This window comes from Corythoichthys intestinalis, chromosome 11, assembly GCF_030265065.1.
Source record: "Corythoichthys intestinalis isolate RoL2023-P3 chromosome 11, ASM3026506v1, whole genome shotgun sequence".
Lineage (NCBI taxonomy): Eukaryota > Metazoa > Chordata > Actinopteri > Syngnathiformes > Syngnathidae > Corythoichthys > Corythoichthys intestinalis.
In genome coordinates, this window is record NC_080405.1 from 39,495,236 (window position 1) to 39,516,418 (window position 21,183).

General features: G+C 37.2%; 2 protein-coding genes across 3 annotated transcripts in view; one reads left to right on the forward strand and one right to left on the reverse strand.

Moving 5' to 3' along the window:
• Window positions 1-10,865, reverse strand: part of ergic1 (endoplasmic reticulum-golgi intermediate compartment 1) — a 49,510-nt gene extending 38,645 nt beyond the window's left edge. The window contains exon 1 of one of the 2 annotated variants that reach the window (XM_057850922.1): window positions 10,724-10,865. In XM_057850922.1, the coding sequence (XP_057706905.1) occupies window positions 10,724-10,743 (20 nt within the window). In that variant the 5' untranslated portion in view covers window positions 10,744-10,865. The remainder of the gene's footprint in view (window positions 1-10,723) is intronic. The other variant, XM_057850923.1, reaches the window with a different exon arrangement.
• A 5,451-nt stretch (window positions 10,866-16,316) lies between these two features.
• On the forward strand, window positions 16,317-19,423 carry dusp1 (dual specificity phosphatase 1). Its single transcript, XM_057850920.1, has 4 exons — window positions 16,317-16,935; window positions 17,138-17,283; window positions 17,631-17,850; window positions 18,417-19,423. The coding sequence occupies exons 1-4, from the start codon at window positions 16,527-16,529 to the stop codon at window positions 18,770-18,772; spliced, it is 1,131 nt and encodes a 376-aa protein (XP_057706903.1). The 5' UTR covers window positions 16,317-16,526; the 3' UTR covers window positions 18,773-19,423.
• The last annotated feature ends 1,760 nt before the right edge of the window (window positions 19,424-21,183 follow it).

Genomic DNA, 21,183 nt, shown 5'->3' on the forward strand with positions numbered 1-21,183 from the left:
TATACGAAGAAAAGACCCACCAATTTGATCATTGCCCCACTCCAAGCTGAACTGCTGACTGACAACTACAGCACTGTTAAAACTTTTTCAAAGATTTAAAACTTTAAAGAACTTAAGGGTGCCATTTATCATGATCTCGCCGAGATATCAGTGGTTGTGGTTTGTTTCCTCTATATGTGCAGGTACACAATTTGCAATAGACTTACGGTATATTTTACAGCAATGTTGTAAAAAAAAGGTGTCACCGTTTAAAAATTGACTTAAACAGTATTTTTTCTATTTTGAAAAATCATTTTTTTCTCGTTTAAACAGTTGTATCGTAGAATATCATGTACCAAATTTCTGACCAATACATCGATAATCGCTGTATCGTGATATCGTGAGATAATCGTTATCGTGAACCTTGTATCACGAACCGTATCGTATCGTGAGGTGCCCTGAGGTTCCCACTCCTTCGAGGTACCACTGTACATCTAAAAGACATTGTCTTAAAATGGTTCAACATCAGGTGAGATGCGTTGTTTTCTCATGTATATTTGCAATTGCTCTTTACCTAAAAATAATGTTTTATCCGATTACTCAATCGATGGAATTTTCAGTAGAATACTCGATGACTAAAATATTCGATAGCTGCAACCCAATGGCAACACTAACTTTATTGAGTTGATTACGCAATAAAGTTGCACTGACGAGTCAATGATGCATCAGAAAGGACTCATGAAATCACATCCACCCCTACAGTTTAGTGTACAAAACCATGTAAAACCACTTAAAATATAATTATTGCTACAACTCATCATCACGCAGTGACACAAACTCCTCTATTCATGTTAGTCCTATTTGAGGAGTGAAGAGGAGGGAAAATGTGCGACTTAACATCAGAACTATTTAGGTTGGTGAGCTCATGCAGATGTCCTTTTTGGGCTGTGATACATTTTTCAAGCCAAACTGCACCACTGACAGCTCACAACCTCATGCACTTCTTCCTCATCTCCTGCCAAAACAGTCACATCTGTTGACATTTCTACCACCGAGAGCTGCCAGTGATGGCTGAGGCAATGCAGGGTGGGGGAGGAAGTGGGAGGGAGGGGCTTCCTGTTCAGTGCGGACTCTGCTACTTCATTTTGTTTTTTTTTAATTCCCTTTTCCTTTCTATGTAGATAAAGAGTCCAAGTGAGGTTCAGGCTCTCACTAAGTTCACTTCCACTATGAACTTCCTGAACTCAAGGCGAATAAGGAGAGTAGACAGCTTTAAGATGACAGCTCACTAAAAAAGTTGGAGAACACTCAATATACCATTCCTGAAAGAGTGTAGGAATTTCCTCATTATATGTAAATATCAAAGTGCAAGTGAGGTTCCCAACCCTCAGAAGACTAAAGCCGCTTTCAGACATAACTACTGCAACATTGACACATTTTACACAAAACGCGTCTTTTCAGGATTAGGACTGTGTGTTGGATCATTCCATGCTGACTGCTTTCAGAAAAGTGAAGCGTAAAGAGTGAGCCGGCAAGCTTGTTTGGGGTGGACTATAAAATGAGACTGAACAATGATGCATTCTTTAATACAAAAAACAACAACAAAAATAGGAAAATATTACTGAACTTGAGCAAGATCCTCGCCATTGAAATTATTATTATTTCTTTTTATTTTTAAAAAAATCATTGGCTGTTTTAACGTATACCGTCATAACGGTTGCTCATTGGGCCTCATTTCCAAGAAATACAGTAGTAACACTGAATTATTTTACTACATTCTGCAGTTTTTTGCATTTTCACAGGCAAAGGTAACCCAAAAACAATGGCCCAGAAGATGATGCTACACACATTCTTTCAATTTGACGGTTATTTTGAGGCTTTAATAGAAACTAGTGCTGCAATGATTAATCGATTAACTCGAGTAATTCGATTAGAAAAAAGCTTCGAATCAAATTTTGCAGCTTCGAGTATTCGTTTAACTGGAGCGGCGATGTAATGTTTTGTATTTAGTTTTATTGATTTGGGTAGATACACTGCCATCTAGTGGCAACAGTGAATATGCCATTGCCATAACTCATTTAACATGGCCAATCCAGCTGCTTCCTGTTAAGACTAGAGATGAGAATAGAGAACCGGTTTCTATAGAGAACCGGTTCCGTGTGTTTCAATTCCATGGAATCGTTTGGCAGTTTATCCAACGATTCTCTTATCAATTCCAACCAGCACGAATTATGTCACGTAACTTACGCATGTTACGCACGCTCGATTCAGCAAGTACGACTACGTGATTATGTTACGATGGTTTAGGACGTGCATTGCAGCCGTAAACATAACAATGACACCAAGTAGGTTCAAACTCTCGAAAGTGTGGCTTCACTTCACGAGGAAAAATGAAAACAAAGCGACTTGCAGTCATTGCAAGGTGGAGATAACTGCATCGGTAGGGAATACGACCAATTTGCCAATATATACCAATATTTTTTATTTCTATTAGAAAAATGTTTCAGTTAGGGCTGTCAAAATTATCGCGTTAACGCGCGGTAATTAATTTTTTTAATTAATCACGTTAAAATATTTGACGCAATTAACGCACATGTCCCGCTCAGAAAGTATTCTGCCTTTTGTCAAGTTTTACAGCAAGGCTTTTTGTGCTGTCCAACAGCGAACTCTTGTGGTCGCTTTGCGACATGGTTTATTGTTTTCTTGCCAGTTCATTATGGCTGCACGACGTCTCGGGCTGATAATGTTGTGCTTATATGATCCTTGGACAAGATTTGTCCGTAAGTATGGTTGTTGTAAAGAATGTACATATTATGTTAGTAAGCGAAATGTTATATTTTTTGTATGAGACGCTTTTTGTTTATGTTTAGTGAACCTGTATAGCATGCTAAGCTAACGTTGTTGCTAATGCAATGCTTGTGTACTTTTTTTGGAGTTTTACGACGGTCTAAAGAGGACAATGGTTTGAGGCCATTTTATTAATAAATCAGATGAAAAAGGAAGAAGTCTAATTATTAAGGCGTCGTTCACTAGCTGTCTAGCTTTGGAAAAAGTAGACGCTTCGGAGTGAGGACAGCATAGACAGATTTAAATGACAGTAGAGTGAAATGCCCACTACAGTCTTCATGTACCGTATGTTGAATGTATATATATCTATCTTGTGTCTTATCTTTCCATTCCAACAATTTATTTTACAGAATATATATATAATTTACAGAAAAATATGGCATATTTTATGGATGGTTTGAATTGCGATTAATTACGATTAATTAATTTTTAAGCTGTAATTAACTCGATTAAAAATTTTAATCGTTTGACAGCCCTAGTTTCAGTAAAATGTTACACATTCTTCTTGTATTTGCCACATATTGCCACAGTTAAACATTGAGGCTTTGGGCCTTTTTTGACCTCGTTGTGAGTTTGTAAGGTTGTGACTTCTGATTAAACAAACTCGAGGCCAATCAAAACGTTTGCTCTTTTTTTCCCCATATTAGAATTGATAAGAGAATCGATAAAGAATTGAATTGTTAAGCAATATCGATAATGGAGTAGAAGTAGGCATATCCAAACATAACTATTAACAATGTCAAAAAAGGCCAAACAATCTTGCCTTGTAGCCATCTTTCCTCTTGCCTTCTTTGATGTGCGTTATGGATCAGTATAACTATTTACTTTTTTCTAAAAAAAAAAAAAAAAAAATCTCACTGATTATGACGGGACCAAAGGCACAGTGCAACAGTAATGAAAGCTGCAAATTATATAATTTTAGACTAATTTATATACTTTTTTATCAAATAGATTGAATATTCATGATGTTGTATCAAAGCTTTTCATGGACGCATTATATGTTTTTATCGTATTGGTAACAAATCGTGGACTGGGCCACATAATAGACACAAACACCTTTCAACAAAAAATGTATAATTAAATCTTCAAAGACACAATTTAGGTTAACTTCATGAGAATCACCCACTTAGCCCCAAAACAGACCAACCGATGTTCCACAATGTAGGCCATGAGTCAACATTTTCATAAAGTCACGTGCCATGTGACAAGGATTGATGTTGTAATTACACATTTTTTTGCAACAATGTCTCACACATAACTCATTCCGCAAACCCATTTTATAGAACTGTAAAAGCAAACAGTAGCTTCTCATTGAGGAAGGAACTCAATTTTTTCAATTGGCATGCCAAAAAGGAAATAGAGTAAAAAATAAATAAATAAATAGAAAACCGAGGGTACAGGTGACCTGCTTGGCATATTTGTACCTGCAAGTCTATACTTTTCCACTTAAAGCAAATTTTGAGTGTGTTCGATGTTAAACATACTAACAACAGTGGTTCTGTAAATGTTGTCATGTCCTCATTTTTGTGTATAGCTCTCATGATAGTGATAAAGATCAGCTGTGCATTGTGTGTGAGATGAAAACTTGGATATGCTCATTCATTTCCTCTCCTGAGAACACTACGTAATCATGAATATTAAAGTTGACTCGGAGAGGCCATCATTGACGCTTGTAATTTCCTGAATTGCATTCACCACATCACCCTCACACCATCGCTCCTCTTTGCTCGCTCTAGTGTGCAAGACCTCAGTTGTGTGGTGATTAGTGAGGACATTGTGTACCGTCAACTCCCTCCTGATCCCAACAAATGAAAGCACAGCGTTTCATCTAAAAGAGGGAACCTTATCGAGTGCTTCATACGAGCAAATGAGTCATTGAGCGAGTTACTCACAAGTCCTGAAGATTTTTTTCTCATATTTTAAGTTTAAGCTTTGGACTTTAAGCACACTTAACAAAGCATTTTTACAATTGATAAACTGAATGGACCTGACCAATGTTCCCTATAAGCTGCGCGCCTGCGCAATTGCGCACTGCTTGCACACACTCAGCGCACAAGAAAATTTATGAAGCGCAGAAAAATAAAATTCAACAGAAACGTATTGTAGCGCCAATAGGACTACTATCTGTTAGGGCTGCAATGAAATGTCAGCGCGGCACTCCTATTGTTGCGTTCGATACGGTGACAGGCGCTCCCATTGGTGCGTTCGATACGGCAACGCGACGCTCCCATTGGTGGAGAAAATTGAGTTTGACTTCTCTGCTGATTTACTGAAGCAACATTCCGCTGCCAATCTTTGCAAGCGCTACAGTATTAATCAATACATACCTGTCAACCCGAGGCCGTTGGCAATCTTAGAAATAGTGATGTATGCCCTTACAAATTGGTGACTAATCTTACAACGTTTTATATAGCGTGCAATATGAAACAAAAATAAAGCTCAATTTTTAAAATAACATGAATTTATTGGTAATATTGTCACATATGACCTGGTGCAATCAAAGAACAATTAATATCTTCAGCTACATCATGATTACTAGAATTTAACAGTGACTTTTGTTATGATTGTATGTAGCACTTTTGGCAATTTCTACCATGTCTTTTGATGGCTGCACTTCATGGCACTTCAGCTCGCAATTCAGTTTGATTTGAAGGTAGTTCGTTAGTGTGTCCAATTATAAATTAAAAAGTTCAATTGATAAAATTAACCTACCGATGCAATCTTCGAGTCAGGGAACATTTCTTTTGCTAATTCTGAGAAGTGATCAGCAATAGTTGCAGTCAAATGGTGTTCGGCAACAAATTGGCAGAATAAAATCTCGGCTTTCGTCACAGCATAGCTTTTCATTCTGCAGACTGCAACTTTATGACCAGTGTTGTTAATCTTACTTTAAAAAAAGTAATTAATTACAGTTAAAAATTACTTCTCCCAAAAAGTAATTGAGTTAGTAACTCAGTTACCTGAATATAAGAGTAATTAATTACTTGGCAAAGTAACTGGTGTTACCTTTCATATTTTTTCCATTAAAAAAAAAAAAAAAAAAGTCATTTAATGTTGTGAACCATCCGTTAAAGTTGTTAAAATTGCTCCTGTTTTTGCATTAGTTCCCTTCTGTCTACTTTTGACATTTGAAAGTTTTAAAACTGTTTCATCATTTAAAGATAGATCCAAGTCAAGATTTTGCCGATTTAGGAGTATTTTAGATAAAAAGTTACTTAGGTTTGCTAGGAAGGTTCACTACAACAGAGCCTTACTGAGAAGTCTACTGCTTTAAGGTCCTGGCTGCTATATAACGCCGCCGAGTCCGTCATTTCGCATTTAGTTCTATATCCATGTGATATCTAGCGTAGCATCAAGTGGGCGTAGATTGTAGGCTGTCGGCTAGAGTCAGGAAATATTGGAGCCACTTAGCCTAGCATCGTGTTTGCAATATTCTTCCCTCCTTCCCACTCCCGCTCTTCTCTCTCGGTTTTTCTGACTTTTCTTGCGTCATTCAACCAAAGTAGTAACGCATAGTAACGCACACCTTTTCGGTGCATTGTCTCGTTGCCAAAACGGTGACAAAATTCGAACGGAGAAATAAAAACTTAATGAACGAAAAATGTACAGATTTTTAATGTACGGCGTACACATTTAAAAATCAGTGCTCACCTGTACAAATTATGCCGAAAACGTACAACTTGACTGGTATGTTAATATCTAATTTTAGAACTAATCTAGTTAATTAGAACAACAAAATTTTTTTTTTTTTTTCTGAAATATTTTGCAACGTAACTCAATGCACGACAGGGGTCTAGAAAAATGCTCTCAAATGATGTTTTGAATAATATCAATTCTTGAATTAAGAACGTTTATGACCTTCCAAAGCTTTTTAAAGATTAAATATACCAATTTATTGCTTAAAATATGTCTTTTAAGCTAACCTTCCGCTAGCAATTTTTTTCTTATTTCAAGAAATCTGAGTAAAAATTTACTTGAAGCACCGGCAGACAATTTCACTTATTTCTTGCAGATTTACACTGAAAACGAGGGAATTTAAATAGTGTGTTTTTGCAGTGTAGCTGCACAGACACATACAATAGGAATCTTGAGTGTCCTTACTGCCTGAAAAGTTTTAATGTGGGAGTGATGTAGTGATACATTGTGTTTGTTCATGACGTTTTATTTATTAACTCACCCATGCCACAATTGGACCTTACCCAGGCCAAAGCAGGACTCTCCTATGGTTAAAGCAGGACTCTCACATCTAACGCAGTACACATCTCATGAACAACGAGATCTTACTTTTTTTCATTTTAAGTGGGCCAAATCAAGTATAATGTATTAAAAGTAAACTAATGAAAAGTGCTGCTGTACTTTCATTCTTTTAATAAGCCATGTAACTTGCTATGATCCAAGGTTTTGAATAGGCATGATCCTGGTGTGTGGCCTCCGTGTATACATCTGATGTTGCTCACCATGGTCCGCAGTGTGCTCAGAGAGCTTGTGTGTCTGCTCAGACACCTGAAAAATTAGAGGGAACATTGGACCTGACTTATGTGACTGATTTTAGCTTAGTATGCTCTGCTGAACCTATAATTATTCAGAGAACACTTCATTAAAGTTAAGTTTAATTCCATAAATAATTTCATTGTGCAAAATGATTGACAACTGTTGTGTATATTGGGCTGGACAATTATATGATCATCATTGTAAATTGCAACAAAAAAAAAAGAGTTTTGATTTTAGTTAATCCCGTTAGCAAATGTTCATCTTGATCAAATGTTGCGAAAATGTGCGTGACATCAACCTATCAGTTGACTTATTCCTGCTTCACTTCTATTTAGAAATAAACAAAATGACAGAACCTGCAGACAGAACTTGCTCATCTGAAGACAGCCATGACTTGGAAGTATACTCCGAAAATGACAATCTAATCGAAGGTAAATACGGCAGAAGTGTCGAGTCAACATTTTATGGTATTTATTAATTATTTACTTAATATGTTTATAAAAAGTTCAATTCTAGTTTAATTTGATTCTAGTTTAAGCTTACAGTACAAATTCATAAAACAGTAGTTTAAAAAAAAAAAAAAAAAAAAAAAACAATGAAACATATATAAACATTTTAAACTAAATCTTGATAATCGAGGTCTGAAAAAAGTCTTGATCATTTTTGCTTGACTGCCCAGCCCTATCTGTATTCTGTATGACTCAAAAGCCATCAAGCCTCAATGTGACTGTATGAGATATTTATGTCTGACTCTGCTAAAGATTATGAAATTTTTGTGTCATTCATCTTATTTCTTTATCTTCTTTAAATCATATCATGTCTGCTTAATAGTGTAGCTACTATGGAGTTAATGGTTTTATAAAAAAAAATTTTTTTTTTTAAACTATGAAGCAGTGCAATAAAATTGATGACAAAAGCACTGTTGAGTAAGAGTACGACAAGTAGTTGGCAACGTACACCTCTGATTTAAAAAAAATATATATATGACACCAAATGTCACTCTTTGCATCGTTTGTTTGAATGGACAATGACGTGATGAGGTTTAAATACTATATTTTTCAAGGATGAACAGTTCTTGGTAGTCTATCATTACATTCACAAAAACCAGAGCATCATTGTAATCAAAATAAATGACTAGAATGGAATCAAATGTTTAAAGCTATTTTAGCCTTGACTGAATTGGCATTGTGCAAATGGTATGATAACAAGTAGTGCAGATAGGGTGGATAACCTCAAGAGAAAAATTCTGTGATCACTCGTTTACATTATCAAATGACATCACCAAATTTTTGTAAATGTTCATTTAAAAAAAAAAAATCACACGTTTGATGTATTTTGTGCAATCGGACATCCTGTACGGCACATGTTTCTGGGAAGATGTACGCTTCACCTTATGGCGCAATTAAGTGTGAGGTGTGACATGATGGTGAAACCTACAAAAATGAATCGGTCAATGGAGTTGTGGCCTAGTGTTGCAATTCAAGTTGTGGATGAGTCTGTGAAGTATCGAAACAGGATTTGACCACCTGATAACAACCACCTTGTTACACAACCAGTCTGTCACAACCAAAACTATCCAGTAGATTGCTGTATTGCTCAACAATAAACACCTATTTTGACAAACATGGTTGTAAAGTACGTTTTCTTTTCCAGTATTGAAAACAGAAATTTATTCTCTGCATAATTTAAAAAATATCCTCAGGAAGAAGAGTTATAACTTAATGCTTTCTAACTCTTGTTTTGATGCAATCAGACCATTTTAGGGCTAGGTGGATAGAGAGACATCTCATCCTGCAGAACAAACACCTAATCATTTTACCAATGAGAGCCAGAAGTTCATACGCAGACACATCGCTGAAGACAAATGTACAGTACCGACGTCGATAACTTCCCTAAGCAATTATATGTTGCATCACAAAATAACACTGTTATCTAATTCTAATCTGTGCATCCAACAAACTCAATGCAGCTTTGCACATCACCACCCCCACCCTCTTTCCTACTTCACCGCCAAAGATGAGAACTTGTAAATTAGACTCCAAATGTTCGATGCAAAGGACGAGTTAACATGTCAATCAGTTTTTTTTTTCTTTTTAAATCAGGAAAAGGATAGAAGATGGTCTGATGCAGCTCCAAATTGAGTATAAACTTCGAAGCAATAAAACTAATGCAGCTGATGGCAGGAATGCATGGTTTTAGATATAAGATTTTAAGAGGTTCCTGCAAGAAAAAGCTACATTTGTAAAAACCAGTGTTTAACTGCTGATTATTTAAATATGTTAAAAGGTAAACTCAAACGTGTTATCCTGGTGAAAAGATAAACTCTAGAGTTGGGCAATATTATTCTTATATCAATATATTTCGATCTGAAGTGACACGATACACATTTCACAATGTGATTTTCGATTTCCAATGTATTGGGTAAATACGTTTTTGAGAAATACCAGGTTTTTCTTTTCTTTTTCAGTTTTTCTTGCAGATGCCATCTTACCACATCACATCAGGTCAATGTCACGCACATACGTGATTTTCGTTTGAAGCGAGTTGCAACCACAAACAACAGATACGAGACACCTCTCTGAATTCACCTTGCCATGAATTCACCTTGCCAGATGCAACAAATAACAACAATAAATAAATAAAAACAGAACAGAACAGAACAAGTTAAATGTTGTTTTCCATTTTGAATTATCTGTAAACATTAAATAGGTTTGGCATGCATTGCACAATTTATTGCAAAATGTCTTGCCTTTGACATATTGGACAAGCCGCATTAAGCAGCCATAATAGAGATAACTTATATACCTACATATATGATATCATTTAGTAGATTTGGTATATACAGTATATAACTGTAAAACACCATATTCTGTGGTTCTTGGAAAATCTGGATTTTTAATTGACCACATCGTTTAGTGCAAACATCCTTTTTACTTTGTTTAGATTAAGGGTGTGCATTATTGACAGTTTAAACAGCTCTGCCACAGGGACCATTACGTCTTGTGCTCAGGTATATGCAATGCCAACAAACTGACTGTTGCAGCAAAAACAATCATGTGTAGTCGGAGACTTTAATGCTTTAGTTTGGCAATATTATTCACAACGATCACTCGTGTGTGTACATTAAATATGCAGATGAAGAGATCTGCTTTAGCGCTAAAAATCTGAGGCTACTTAATTTTGTTGTCTTATTCCTGGCAAGCATTAAGCGTTTCAGGACTCATACGTGAGAAAAAAGACCAGGCAGTGGCAACAATGTCCCATTGAAACCTCTTCATGCCAGACGTGACCACGGGAGCAACTTTTACTCGGTGGTCGGTCACCGTTCATTCTCTCAAGAAGCTCCAGGGATGCTAATATCAGCCTCCCGTCCGAACCAAAACAGTAGCGAAAGCTGAGTACTCACCTCCTGACATCGAAAGGCATGATGCTTGTGCAGTCTACTGTATTATTAAACAAAATCACACAACGGAGAGCACACTATTCTTCTCAAAGCTACCGGTTCTTCATCGGTACCGGGGTTGACGTCAGATTAGGACGCTTTGCACTCTGTGATTGGTGGAGAGCTTCTTCCGGTTGGTTGTGATTCTGTTTCCGGTTGCAAAAACCGGTCGAGATTTGTTTTGTTTTTTAATTTTTTTTTTTTTTTTTATTATTATTATAAGAAGATTTGAAGTATGTATTAATGAGAAAAACGCGTCATTCAAATATATTTTTTTTAATTATCAAACAATTTATAAAACAATTTGCGTTTTTTAAAGTGTTGTATTACTCTTCATAGAGTACATTGTACAAAATCAACTGTTGAATAGCTGTCTGTAGTCCCTGAAATGATTTGTAAAAAAATAACTACGAAAGGGTTTTTAAAGATAAATGAATGAATGAATGAATGAATAAATAAATAAACAAATTAATAAATAAACTACGAACTACATAAGTCGTATGCGTTGGGACAAAAAAACTAGCAGTACAAAAGAAAATATTTGGAAAGGCTAGGCAAATTTATTCTTACATAAAAATTTGAACACAACTTAATTCAAAGTACTTTTAATTGCATTAGAATCAGATAATAATCATTATAAAAAGACAAATAAAACAAAAACTGTCAATGAAAATAGAAAATACAAATATAAGAAGAAATAAAATGATATAAACATTGATGTTTGAAAAGACAAAAAGATCAGCAAAACCCAATAAATAACGAAAACAGTCAATTGAAATAGAAAATTAAAAAATTAAATAGGAAATTGAATAATACTGAAAGTAAAAAGACATCGAAAAATCCTTTTTAAAAAGACGACAAAAAGCGTAAATCCTTCATATTTGAACAGTATAAGGACCAGTACTTTCTTGTTTGAGTCAACACAGATATGTTTGAGTAGTATAATCACGTTTGACATCTTTTTTTGAAATCTCATTCATAAACAGATCAAATAAGGACATCGTGCAATACACAATACTAGTGTAACACTTATTAGGAATAATGAAGTGAACTGAACCAATTCCACCTCTTATCCTCACGATTTATTGCAAAAATATATATAGGCTCTTAATTAAATATTTCCCAGAATATCACCAGTTAAAATATGATACACATTTTAATGGAAATATTCAATCAAGGATCACTTTAAATATTGCTGTTCCTTTAATATTATACAAGAATGGTTGTGTGCAAAGTTTGTAGGAGCTAAGCTGTATAGTTTTCAGCTTACTACAGCAAAACAGAAACAGAAAATTTCCCCTGTTAAGTTATATTAAATTGTCAAAATATGTGTCATTGTTATTTTTTTTTAAGTTCTACGCACAAGATGTTTAAGACACATTCCAGTAAGAAAACGTGTCAGTTGTTCAATTTAGGCTGTGTGTTTTCCCATGATTGCTCATGGTTGGTTGTCTATAGTGACAATGACAGTAAACAGACAGGGATGACAGCAAGAAGGTCTGTCGACTGTTTCACTTCCCTTTCTGTATGAAGACAGTAATTAGAGATGAGGGAAGCTTGACTATATTTTCAAGACTTTTTTCAAACCTGGTTTACTGTTATAAAAGGAAAATATTTTTGAAAGACACCCACATCCGATTTAAAATTTTCCACTACTGCTGACTTGAGATATACAGTATGTGAAAGTACTGGACTGTAACTGCGCAGCTTATAATTTTATAAGGGAATTTTGTAGCTGGTCACTATAAAAAAGTGTAGTGAATTTTGCTCACGCCACTCATCATGACTTGGTGGAAGTTACACTCATTTATATAAGACAAAATGTTTGGAAACAGATTGTCGCCAACCCCTCCTCCCCTTAGAAGTGTGCAACATTCCAGCTTTGTTGCATTTGGTTAACTGTTGACTCATCTCACAGGAGCGTTAGGTTAAACCGGCTGGAGAGTTTTTGCACTTTGTTGTGATTAGTTACATTTCAGGCCTTTAGGTTTTTTCGCCCCCTTTCTCACATAACAGGTCCATTATCCTTTCTTTTGCTAAGGCAAAACAAAAGGTCATAATAGCATGGATGTGGATTGATAGTCCTACTCAGGTTTCTCTGAAGTGAGAATGAGGTCATCGCCCTTATTTAAGGTCTTTTCAAAAGATAAAACTTGGCAGACGTACTGTAAATCTAGATAAGAGTATGCTCATCACTTGATTTACAGGTAGACAGTAAGGCATATTGAGCTGAAACTTAAAAAACATACTGGAATTAAGAGTCAATATTTGATTTGCTTGTAAGAGTTTACTGTCTAAACACTCATTACAGAACAAAAAACATCCTGGCGGTTAGCCTGAGCAGCTTTATGTCACAAAAGAGTAGAACACACCCTCTGCCTGTTGTCAACAATGACCCTGCTGTTTCCTTATGATGAGACAGCAAGGCTCATTATGAGTCATTAAATTAGCAAATGGGTATCTCCAAGTGAGTTATCAACATGAAATAAAGCTTATTCCCAATAATGTTACATTAAATATGACAGAACTGGAAGTTCAAAAAGCTCTCCATCTGCTGTTGTCTTCCTGGAAGACCTGTACATGTTTTGGTACTCAGCGTGTGGAAATTTACTGGACTTAAGATTTCTATACAGTGATTAACTTTTATGGTTTGCCTTCCCTCTCGGGGCATTGAACATTATGTACCTCCGACTAATAAAAACAAAGAATAAATGTTTATAGCCCCCGTGCCAGTATTTACATATTATTTTCTTATTTGTCAACCCTCAGTTCAAGAGGCAAAACAGAAATCTAGTTATGCGCTAACATCATGGAAAATTCGACAAATTGCTTACTGTCAAAAGATGAAACGACCAGCAGGCAGGTATATGTTTAGGTTTATATTCTTATTTGTATCATACTGTATGTATATTTCAGCAAGTCACAAAACAAAAAATCATTTAGAGCATTATGTACCTAAAATGTAAAGAATGCAGGTGACATTATATTAGTATTTGAAAACTTTTCCACTCTTAGCATAAGTGACAGTTTCAGTAAACATTTAAATTAATTCAATATAGTGTAGACTGAGGAATTATTGTGAATGTGTGATTAATCCAGCACCAATATTGATGCACATTTGAATGTGTAAACTCAAATATTGACTTGAAATTTCATCAGAAAACACATCTTTTCATTTAGCGATGAGTATGTTCATGCGATGAAGTCACCATCATGTGATTAAAATGACTAACCGCTAAGGGGAGTCAACACCAGTGGTCAGAGTACTCAACTTCAAATGTTTTATTAACGTAGTAGATTTTTCAGGTATGTATACTTAACTCAAATGAAGTTTCATCTTGACTTTTTACCAAGCTTTAGACTCCTTAATTTGTTATTATATTCTTTTTTTAAACCTCCACAGATGACGACACAACATAAATAATAAAAATATTTTTAAAACAAAAACACACACACTCACAAATAGAGAGTGGTAATGTTGATTTAATAAGATTATACGATCTTGAGAGGTGAATAAAAACCATGACATGGACGAATGTAAAGCCAGGAGCATTAACAACGGTGGCAACAGATTCAGCGACAGAAAATATTCCCCATCTCTGGCTTAATTAAGCTTACAAGAATGATTCATGGTAAATATGTTGTCTTCTAAAATCTTAAAAATCACAAATTTCAGGCATCTATCAAGTTTATGTCTAATTTGAACAAAAAAGATACTGATAAAGTGTGTTTTTCAGTTATTATTAGACGACTTTCATTGTGCAATATTATGCTTAGATACGATCACATCAACAGGTATCTTCAAACACTTTTCACACCGGTGTAATAACTTACCAATACTGCAGTCAGTTTCAAAATACTGTATATTACACCATATCTTTAAATTGTGCTAAAGCACAGACTAATTTAACTCAGCAGAAACCAACTTGCAACACCATATATTGTAATTAGTACTGTTTTTATCTACTTTTATTTTTTTTTTTTAATCACACAATTTTCCCGTGTATTTATATTTTTTACCCCACTCATTGTTCCTGTTTTTATTCATACAAGTATATTCTAAAGTTCCGTTATGACAAGGCATTATCTTTCAAGAGATGAAAAATGTATACAGTAATTCCTCGCTACGTTGCCCTTCAAACTTCGTGCCCTCATTCCATCGCGGATTTTTAAATTTTAAAAAAATAATAATAATAAAATAAATAAATATATAAATACCGATGACCTGTCCTGAGCCGATCACATAGCCTCACTCTCCCTGCTGCTGCTCTTTGTTGGTCAGACAGTGCACTGGAGTTGCTTACTAAAGTTAACAATGATTGACAGTCGTTTGGGTTTGAGCTTGCCAGATACACGAACTTCAAAGCGCCACACGTGTCAATCATCGTTTAATTTGTTAAAAACAGTTGCTGTGGCAGGTTATTGTGTGTAAGTGAGCAGCTTGAGTGGATTTGAGTAGACTCACTCAAACAAGCATTGAATAAAGACAAGCATTTTTCTACTTTATTCTTGTTTTTAAAAAATACACGTAAAAGTACAGTAAAATGTTTATAACCTATCATAATGATTACATTTGAATTGCTAAAAAACATTTATTAAAATACATATTTATAAATAAAAGGTTTTTTTGCATTACACTTTGGGAAAAAAGGGGAAAAAAACGTGTTATATTGTTATATGTATCTTTTTCCAATGCTAAATCTGAATAAATACATTGAACACACACACACAAAAATGTATATTTGGGGGGGGGGGCGCTACTTTGGGGTTTTTTCACTTATTGCAGCAAGTTCTGGCCCCCATTAACCGTGAAAAACGAGGGATCACTGTATATACAGCTGTGCTCTTTTTTTTAATTTATTTATTACGTCATTCCTATTGGGAGATATGACCAAATATATGACTTATAATATGCCATAAACTCATCACAATGGTCTGCCCTAAAGTTTACATAACTTGAAATGTTTGACCTGATAATGCCCCTACACTTTTCATCCAATTACAGTACTTTGTTGAGGGGAAGCTAAAAGAACATCAAAGGGTCAGTAAGAAAGACTAGTTGAACTTTAGAAACTTGGAAAAGATATACAGTACATTTGCAAAGAAGTACAAATAATGTAAAGATTCATTCGAAAATGCAAATCATCCGTAGGCTACTAAAAACAATGGAAGTAGGTACTTTTTATCTTGTTTATTTATTATTATTTTTTTTTTAATTTAATTTTTGGGGTATGGGTATATTTCTTTTCCAAGTTGTCCCAAAGTTTGTGTTTTTTTTTTTTTTTTTTTTTTTTTGAGAAAGATTTGCCGTCGACGACACAAAATATTTGCCGTGCCGTACGTGACGGCGCTGAGAAGAAACAGCTGAATAAACGTGTACGCGGACGACGTGAGCGTGCCTCGGGCCAAAATGTACTGAAATCGTGCGCGCGCTTGTGTGGGTCGTTTCAGTGCGGGCAGGCGCGTGCCTTTGACGTCACGAACTCTGGCAGGGCGCCAGTGGGGCGGGCTTGTGACGTCAGATGCCTCATTCACAAGCTGTGGCCGTATATATAAAAAGTGCTTCTACACGTCTCCCACAGTTACATCGCGGCAAACAACTGTTACAGAATAATAGGGAAGAAGAGCTAACAACCGCGGATACGCTCAAGAAGACGCTGCGAGCACTTTTCAGTTACTTTTTGTCTATCTGAAGAAGTTGTTGTTTTCATCGGCAAGAGAGGAGACTACAATCAGCCGCTCACCACCGCCTCACGCTTCAAGCTATATGTATTTGGATTTAACTTTTCTCTCCCGTCGCCCTACTATGGTCATAATGGAGGTGCCCACCATCGACTGTGCGTCCCTCCGTGGTCTGCTGGAGGCCGACGCTCCGGGCTGCTTGGTGCTGGACTGCCGTTCGTTCCTGTCTTTTAACAGCTCCCACATCGCGGCCTCCACCAATGTCCGCTTTAGCACCATCGTGCGACGGCGAGCCAGGGGCGGCTTGGGACTCGAACACATCGTCCCCAACGAGGACACCAGGAGCCGGCTAATGAGCGGCGACTACCAGTCGGTGGTTCTTCTGGACGAACATAGTTGTGATTTAAGCCAAGCCAAGAAAGATGGGACTTTGATGCTGGCTGTGGCAGCCCTAAGTCGGGACCCCTGCGGAGCAAGTGTTTTCATTCTTAAAGGTAATTTAAAGTTTTGTTTATGTGCGTGCGTGGCAACAAATGTGGATTTCAGCTGTCACCGTACCAGCTGGTACTGTTGTAAACAATTCCGAAATAGACCCTAGCTTCTCTGTTACAATCCAGTTGTTCCCTTTTATGGTTAAGTATGTATTTGTGACGTGCCATCTTATTGTTTTATTTATTTTTTTATTTTGCTCATTAGGTGGATTTGAAACATTTTCCAAAGAGTATCCAGACATGTGCACCAAGCCTTCTCCCTCACAGGGGCTCAGTTTACCTCTAAACTCCAGTCACCCAGGAAGTGCAGATTCAAGCTGTAGTCCATGCAGCACACCACTTTATGATCAGGTTTGTTTCATTTCCTTAAAACCTAAAAGGACACTCATTTAACTCATTGGCTACCATTGACGGGGCTTGATATCCAGTCTATTTTGGCTGGGAGCCAGTCCTCTCAGTTTAAATGAATATGACATATATTCTAGTCAATGGCAGGCAATTATTTAATAATTGATTTGTAATAATAACAATAATATAATTTTGATTGAGACATGACCTCAGATGTGATGTCTTCATCTTCATGAGGCTTTATTTTATTTTTTTTTAATTACCAATAGTCACTTGCCATTTAAACGCAATCACAGCAGATTTAACTTTTCATCTCCCTAACTGACTGTTTTTACTTGTCCTCTTTGCAGGGAGGTCCTGTGGAGATCTTACCCTTCCTTTACCTCGGTAGCGCTTACCACGCGTCGCGAAAAGACATGCTGGACATGCTAGGGATCACCGCCCTTATAAACGTTTCTGCCAATTGCCCCAACCACTTTGAGGACTCCTTTCTGTACAAGAGCATCCCTGTGGAGGACAACCACAAAGCGGACATCAGCTCTTGGTTTAATGAGGCGATTGAGTTTATCGGTTAGTATATATTTTAATACTCTTCCATGCGCTGTTTCTGTTAATAGCAAAGTGAATGGGTGTCACAGCTGCTACCTTCCAAAACCCCCTACCCCCGCCTTCACGCAAGGATTTAAATACGTACAAGTTCCCTCCAAAACTGACCAGCTGGCTCAGCAATGGCCTCCATGGTTACATCATCACCCCCCTAACATAACACACACACACACACACACTTCTTTTTAAATGAGTTGCCAGGCCGCGACAACTGTGAGTTCAGCTTGGCTCCGCGCCGTCCTTTTGTCGTGGCTTCACAAAAGGAGACTTCTTCTCACTCACTGGCGGCCTTCCTCCTAGATCAATATGCTTGGCGGGGGGTTTGTTCCTCTTCTTTGTATACATGCGCCACCCCCCCTTTTTGGAGGTGACCCCAACAGACTGACACCCCCACAGACCCATTAAGCATGCTCCTGTGTTTTAATGGTCCGTTGAATTGAATTTCCAGCTATAAGGACTGTTGTTTTTTTGGAATCTATGAACTGCTTTATTGCTCTGTGCTAACTTTGCCATGTGTTTTCTCTGTACAGATTCTGTCAGGAATAACGGAGGTCGTGTGTTCGTCCACTGTCAAGCGGGCATTTCCCGTTCAGCCACCATCTGCCTCGCCTACCTCATGCGCACCAACCGCGTGAAACTGGACGAGGCTTTCGAGTTCGTGAAGCAGCGCCGCAGCATCATCTCGCCTAACTTTAGCTTCATGGGTCAGCTCCTACAATTTGAGTCTCAGGTGCTCGCCTCTTCAACCTGCTCGTCAGAGGCAGGAAGTCCAGCCATTGGCAACGGCAACACAGTTTTCAATTTCCCCGTGTCCATCCCAGTACATTCGGCCCCCAGTCAGCTCTCCTTCCTCCATAGTCCTATCACTACCTCTCCTAGCTGCTGATACATAGATAATGGGACTTAAATATATGTACGCAAACAATAACTCAACAACTGATGACTCTGAAACAGTGGTGCTGGTATCACTGCACTATGTGCATTTTTGACTCTGTAACCTTGTTTCCCCAACTTCAATTCAAAGGGAAATGTGGCAGCTACCAACAAGCAGTATTGACGTATATGAATATTTTATATTCAAGGATTCTGCTACATGAAAGCAAATGCAGTTGATAATCATAATCATTTATTAGAAACAAATCAGAGGGCTAACAGCAATCTCAGGAATGTTGACCTCCCATATGTCTATATTTTGTTTCCTAGTTAAGGGATCTAACTATTAACCTATGCTGACAAGTTAATGCTTCATTTGAAGAACAATGAATGTATCCCCATTGTTTAGTGTGGATTTGGCAGAAGAGGCCAATTTGAATGCAAATGTCTGCCTTTGCTAGATGAAACGATCCTGACGCGATGGGGAAAGTGACCGTTAAATACCTCATGTTTCTGTACTGTGTACTGCAAGCCCCGTGGTGGGCAGTTATCTGCAATGATTGCTATATGACATATTTATTAAACTAAAGTAATATATTTCTCTATTTTTGCATATGTCCATTTAAATGTTTTTATACCTGTTTGAATAAATGTTTTAACTGTACATTTTTGTGTTCTCAATTGAATTGAATTCTCTACATTTACTTTAAAAAGAAGTCAAAAAAATACTATAGCTAGCTACCAAAAGAATAAAGTATATGTTATGCTCAAGCTTGAATTTGAAAAACAAACAAAAAAGTTCATCTTTAAAACTCAACATTTTAAATTTCACTAGTTTGAACTCCCTGGCTCATTTGCCCCTCACAGTCAAAATTGATTGGACGTCTAGTGCTGTCAATGGCACTGAAACGTGACCATTCCTCCCAGTTTAAATGACCTGGATGTTTGTCGTCATCGTCAATGACAGCCAACTGGTGAACTGGACGTCAATTTAAGTAAATGTATAAACCGGTCCAGTGGAGCATGCAGACTACTGTACTAAGCTAAAGCTTTGGCTGACTTTATTTGCCAACGTGCTGTTTTGAAGGCATCGGGAACGAGGCTAAGTTCACACAATATATTTCAAGTTCAGTTTACTCATATATTTAAGTACAAACTTAACCAGGCATGCAAGTTAATTCAACTCAACTTATTTAAACAGGTTAAAGCAGCACTTGGTAACTTCAGTTTTGGTGCACACAAACTACTTTTCATTATGTCAAAGTGTCATTTTGGCAGTGTTGTCCCATGAAAAGATGTACTTAAATATCTGCAGAAATGCGAGGGGTGTACTCACTTTTTGTGATACACTGTAGCTTATGACTGTTAGCAACCGTGCGGCTTAGGCTACGTTTACACTAGGACGCATAATGGCATTAAACGTTTAATTAGTTGAATTGTACACCATGTCGGCTACACTAGTATGCCTATTAGCCGGATTAGTTTTTAGACGGATAATGTTGGCGGGTAATATTACATATGGACTGCTGTCTCTGTACTACAATCGGATACTAAGGAAGTGACATCATGCCGTCGCCATTTTTAGTGCGGCATGACAGCATGAAGCATGAAAAAATGAAGGCGGATGATCCATCCTTCCATCGCGGATGATGCGAAGATGAGCGTTTTTTACAGAGGTCTTCTCACGCGTTGTCTCCGATCAGCCAGCTGTGGGGCTGGCCCCTCCTAACTCAATGCTGACCGAACATGAGTATATAAAAATGCATAGAGGAACATTAAACCCCAAAAAGTGACCTGCATGGTACCCCCGGTCAAAGAGGTTTTTTTCTATGACATTTCTGCCTGTCAAAACTGTCGCCATCTCCAGGATCACCACTGTAATGCACAAGCACTCCTGGTTGCGACTTCCAGGAAATATACGCAGCGCCACACCATATGCTTCTCTCTGTTATTTTCCAAGTGGTGAGAGCACAACTAAGCATCGATTGCAACATCCCAAGTAACAATGTCAGGCTTTCTTTGTTTTCTAATAAATTATTTCAATCACAACTTGGCAACTGCTCATAAACGCCGAGTGTGCTCTCCCTTCACTCTCATTCCTGCGTGATGCGTTCACGAAAAAAAACAGTGATCACAAAATAATGACCCTCTAGAACAGTGGTTCCAAAACCGGTCCTCTCTGTGAGTCCTGGTTTTTGTTCCTACCGATCAAGTACAGACCGTTTCTGCTAAAACAAGCAGCAACTGACTACAATCAACTGATTACACTTGTAAAACACCAGATTGGTACACATGTGTTGTCCTGTTTTGTTGGAAAGAAATCCAGTGCCCACAGTGGCCCGATGTGGAATAGTTTGGGAACCCCTGGTCTAGAAGGTATAATTTCAAAATTTGCCACCAGCGAGCAATGAGTTTCTAGTTCAT

Excerpts from the sequence above, each read along its gene's own strand:
- dusp1 (XM_057850920.1), top strand. The coding sequence starts at position 16,527 with ATGTATTTGGATTTAACTTTTCTCTCCCGTCGCCCTACTATGGTCATA. Across the intron at positions 16,936-17,137 it reads AAGTGTTTTCATTCTTAAAG|GTGGATTTGAAACATTTTCC; the intron begins GTAATTTAAAGT and ends TTTGCTCATTAG. Across the intron at positions 17,851-18,416 it reads TGAGGCGATTGAGTTTATCG|ATTCTGTCAGGAATAACGGA; the intron begins GTTAGTATATAT and ends TTCTCTGTACAG.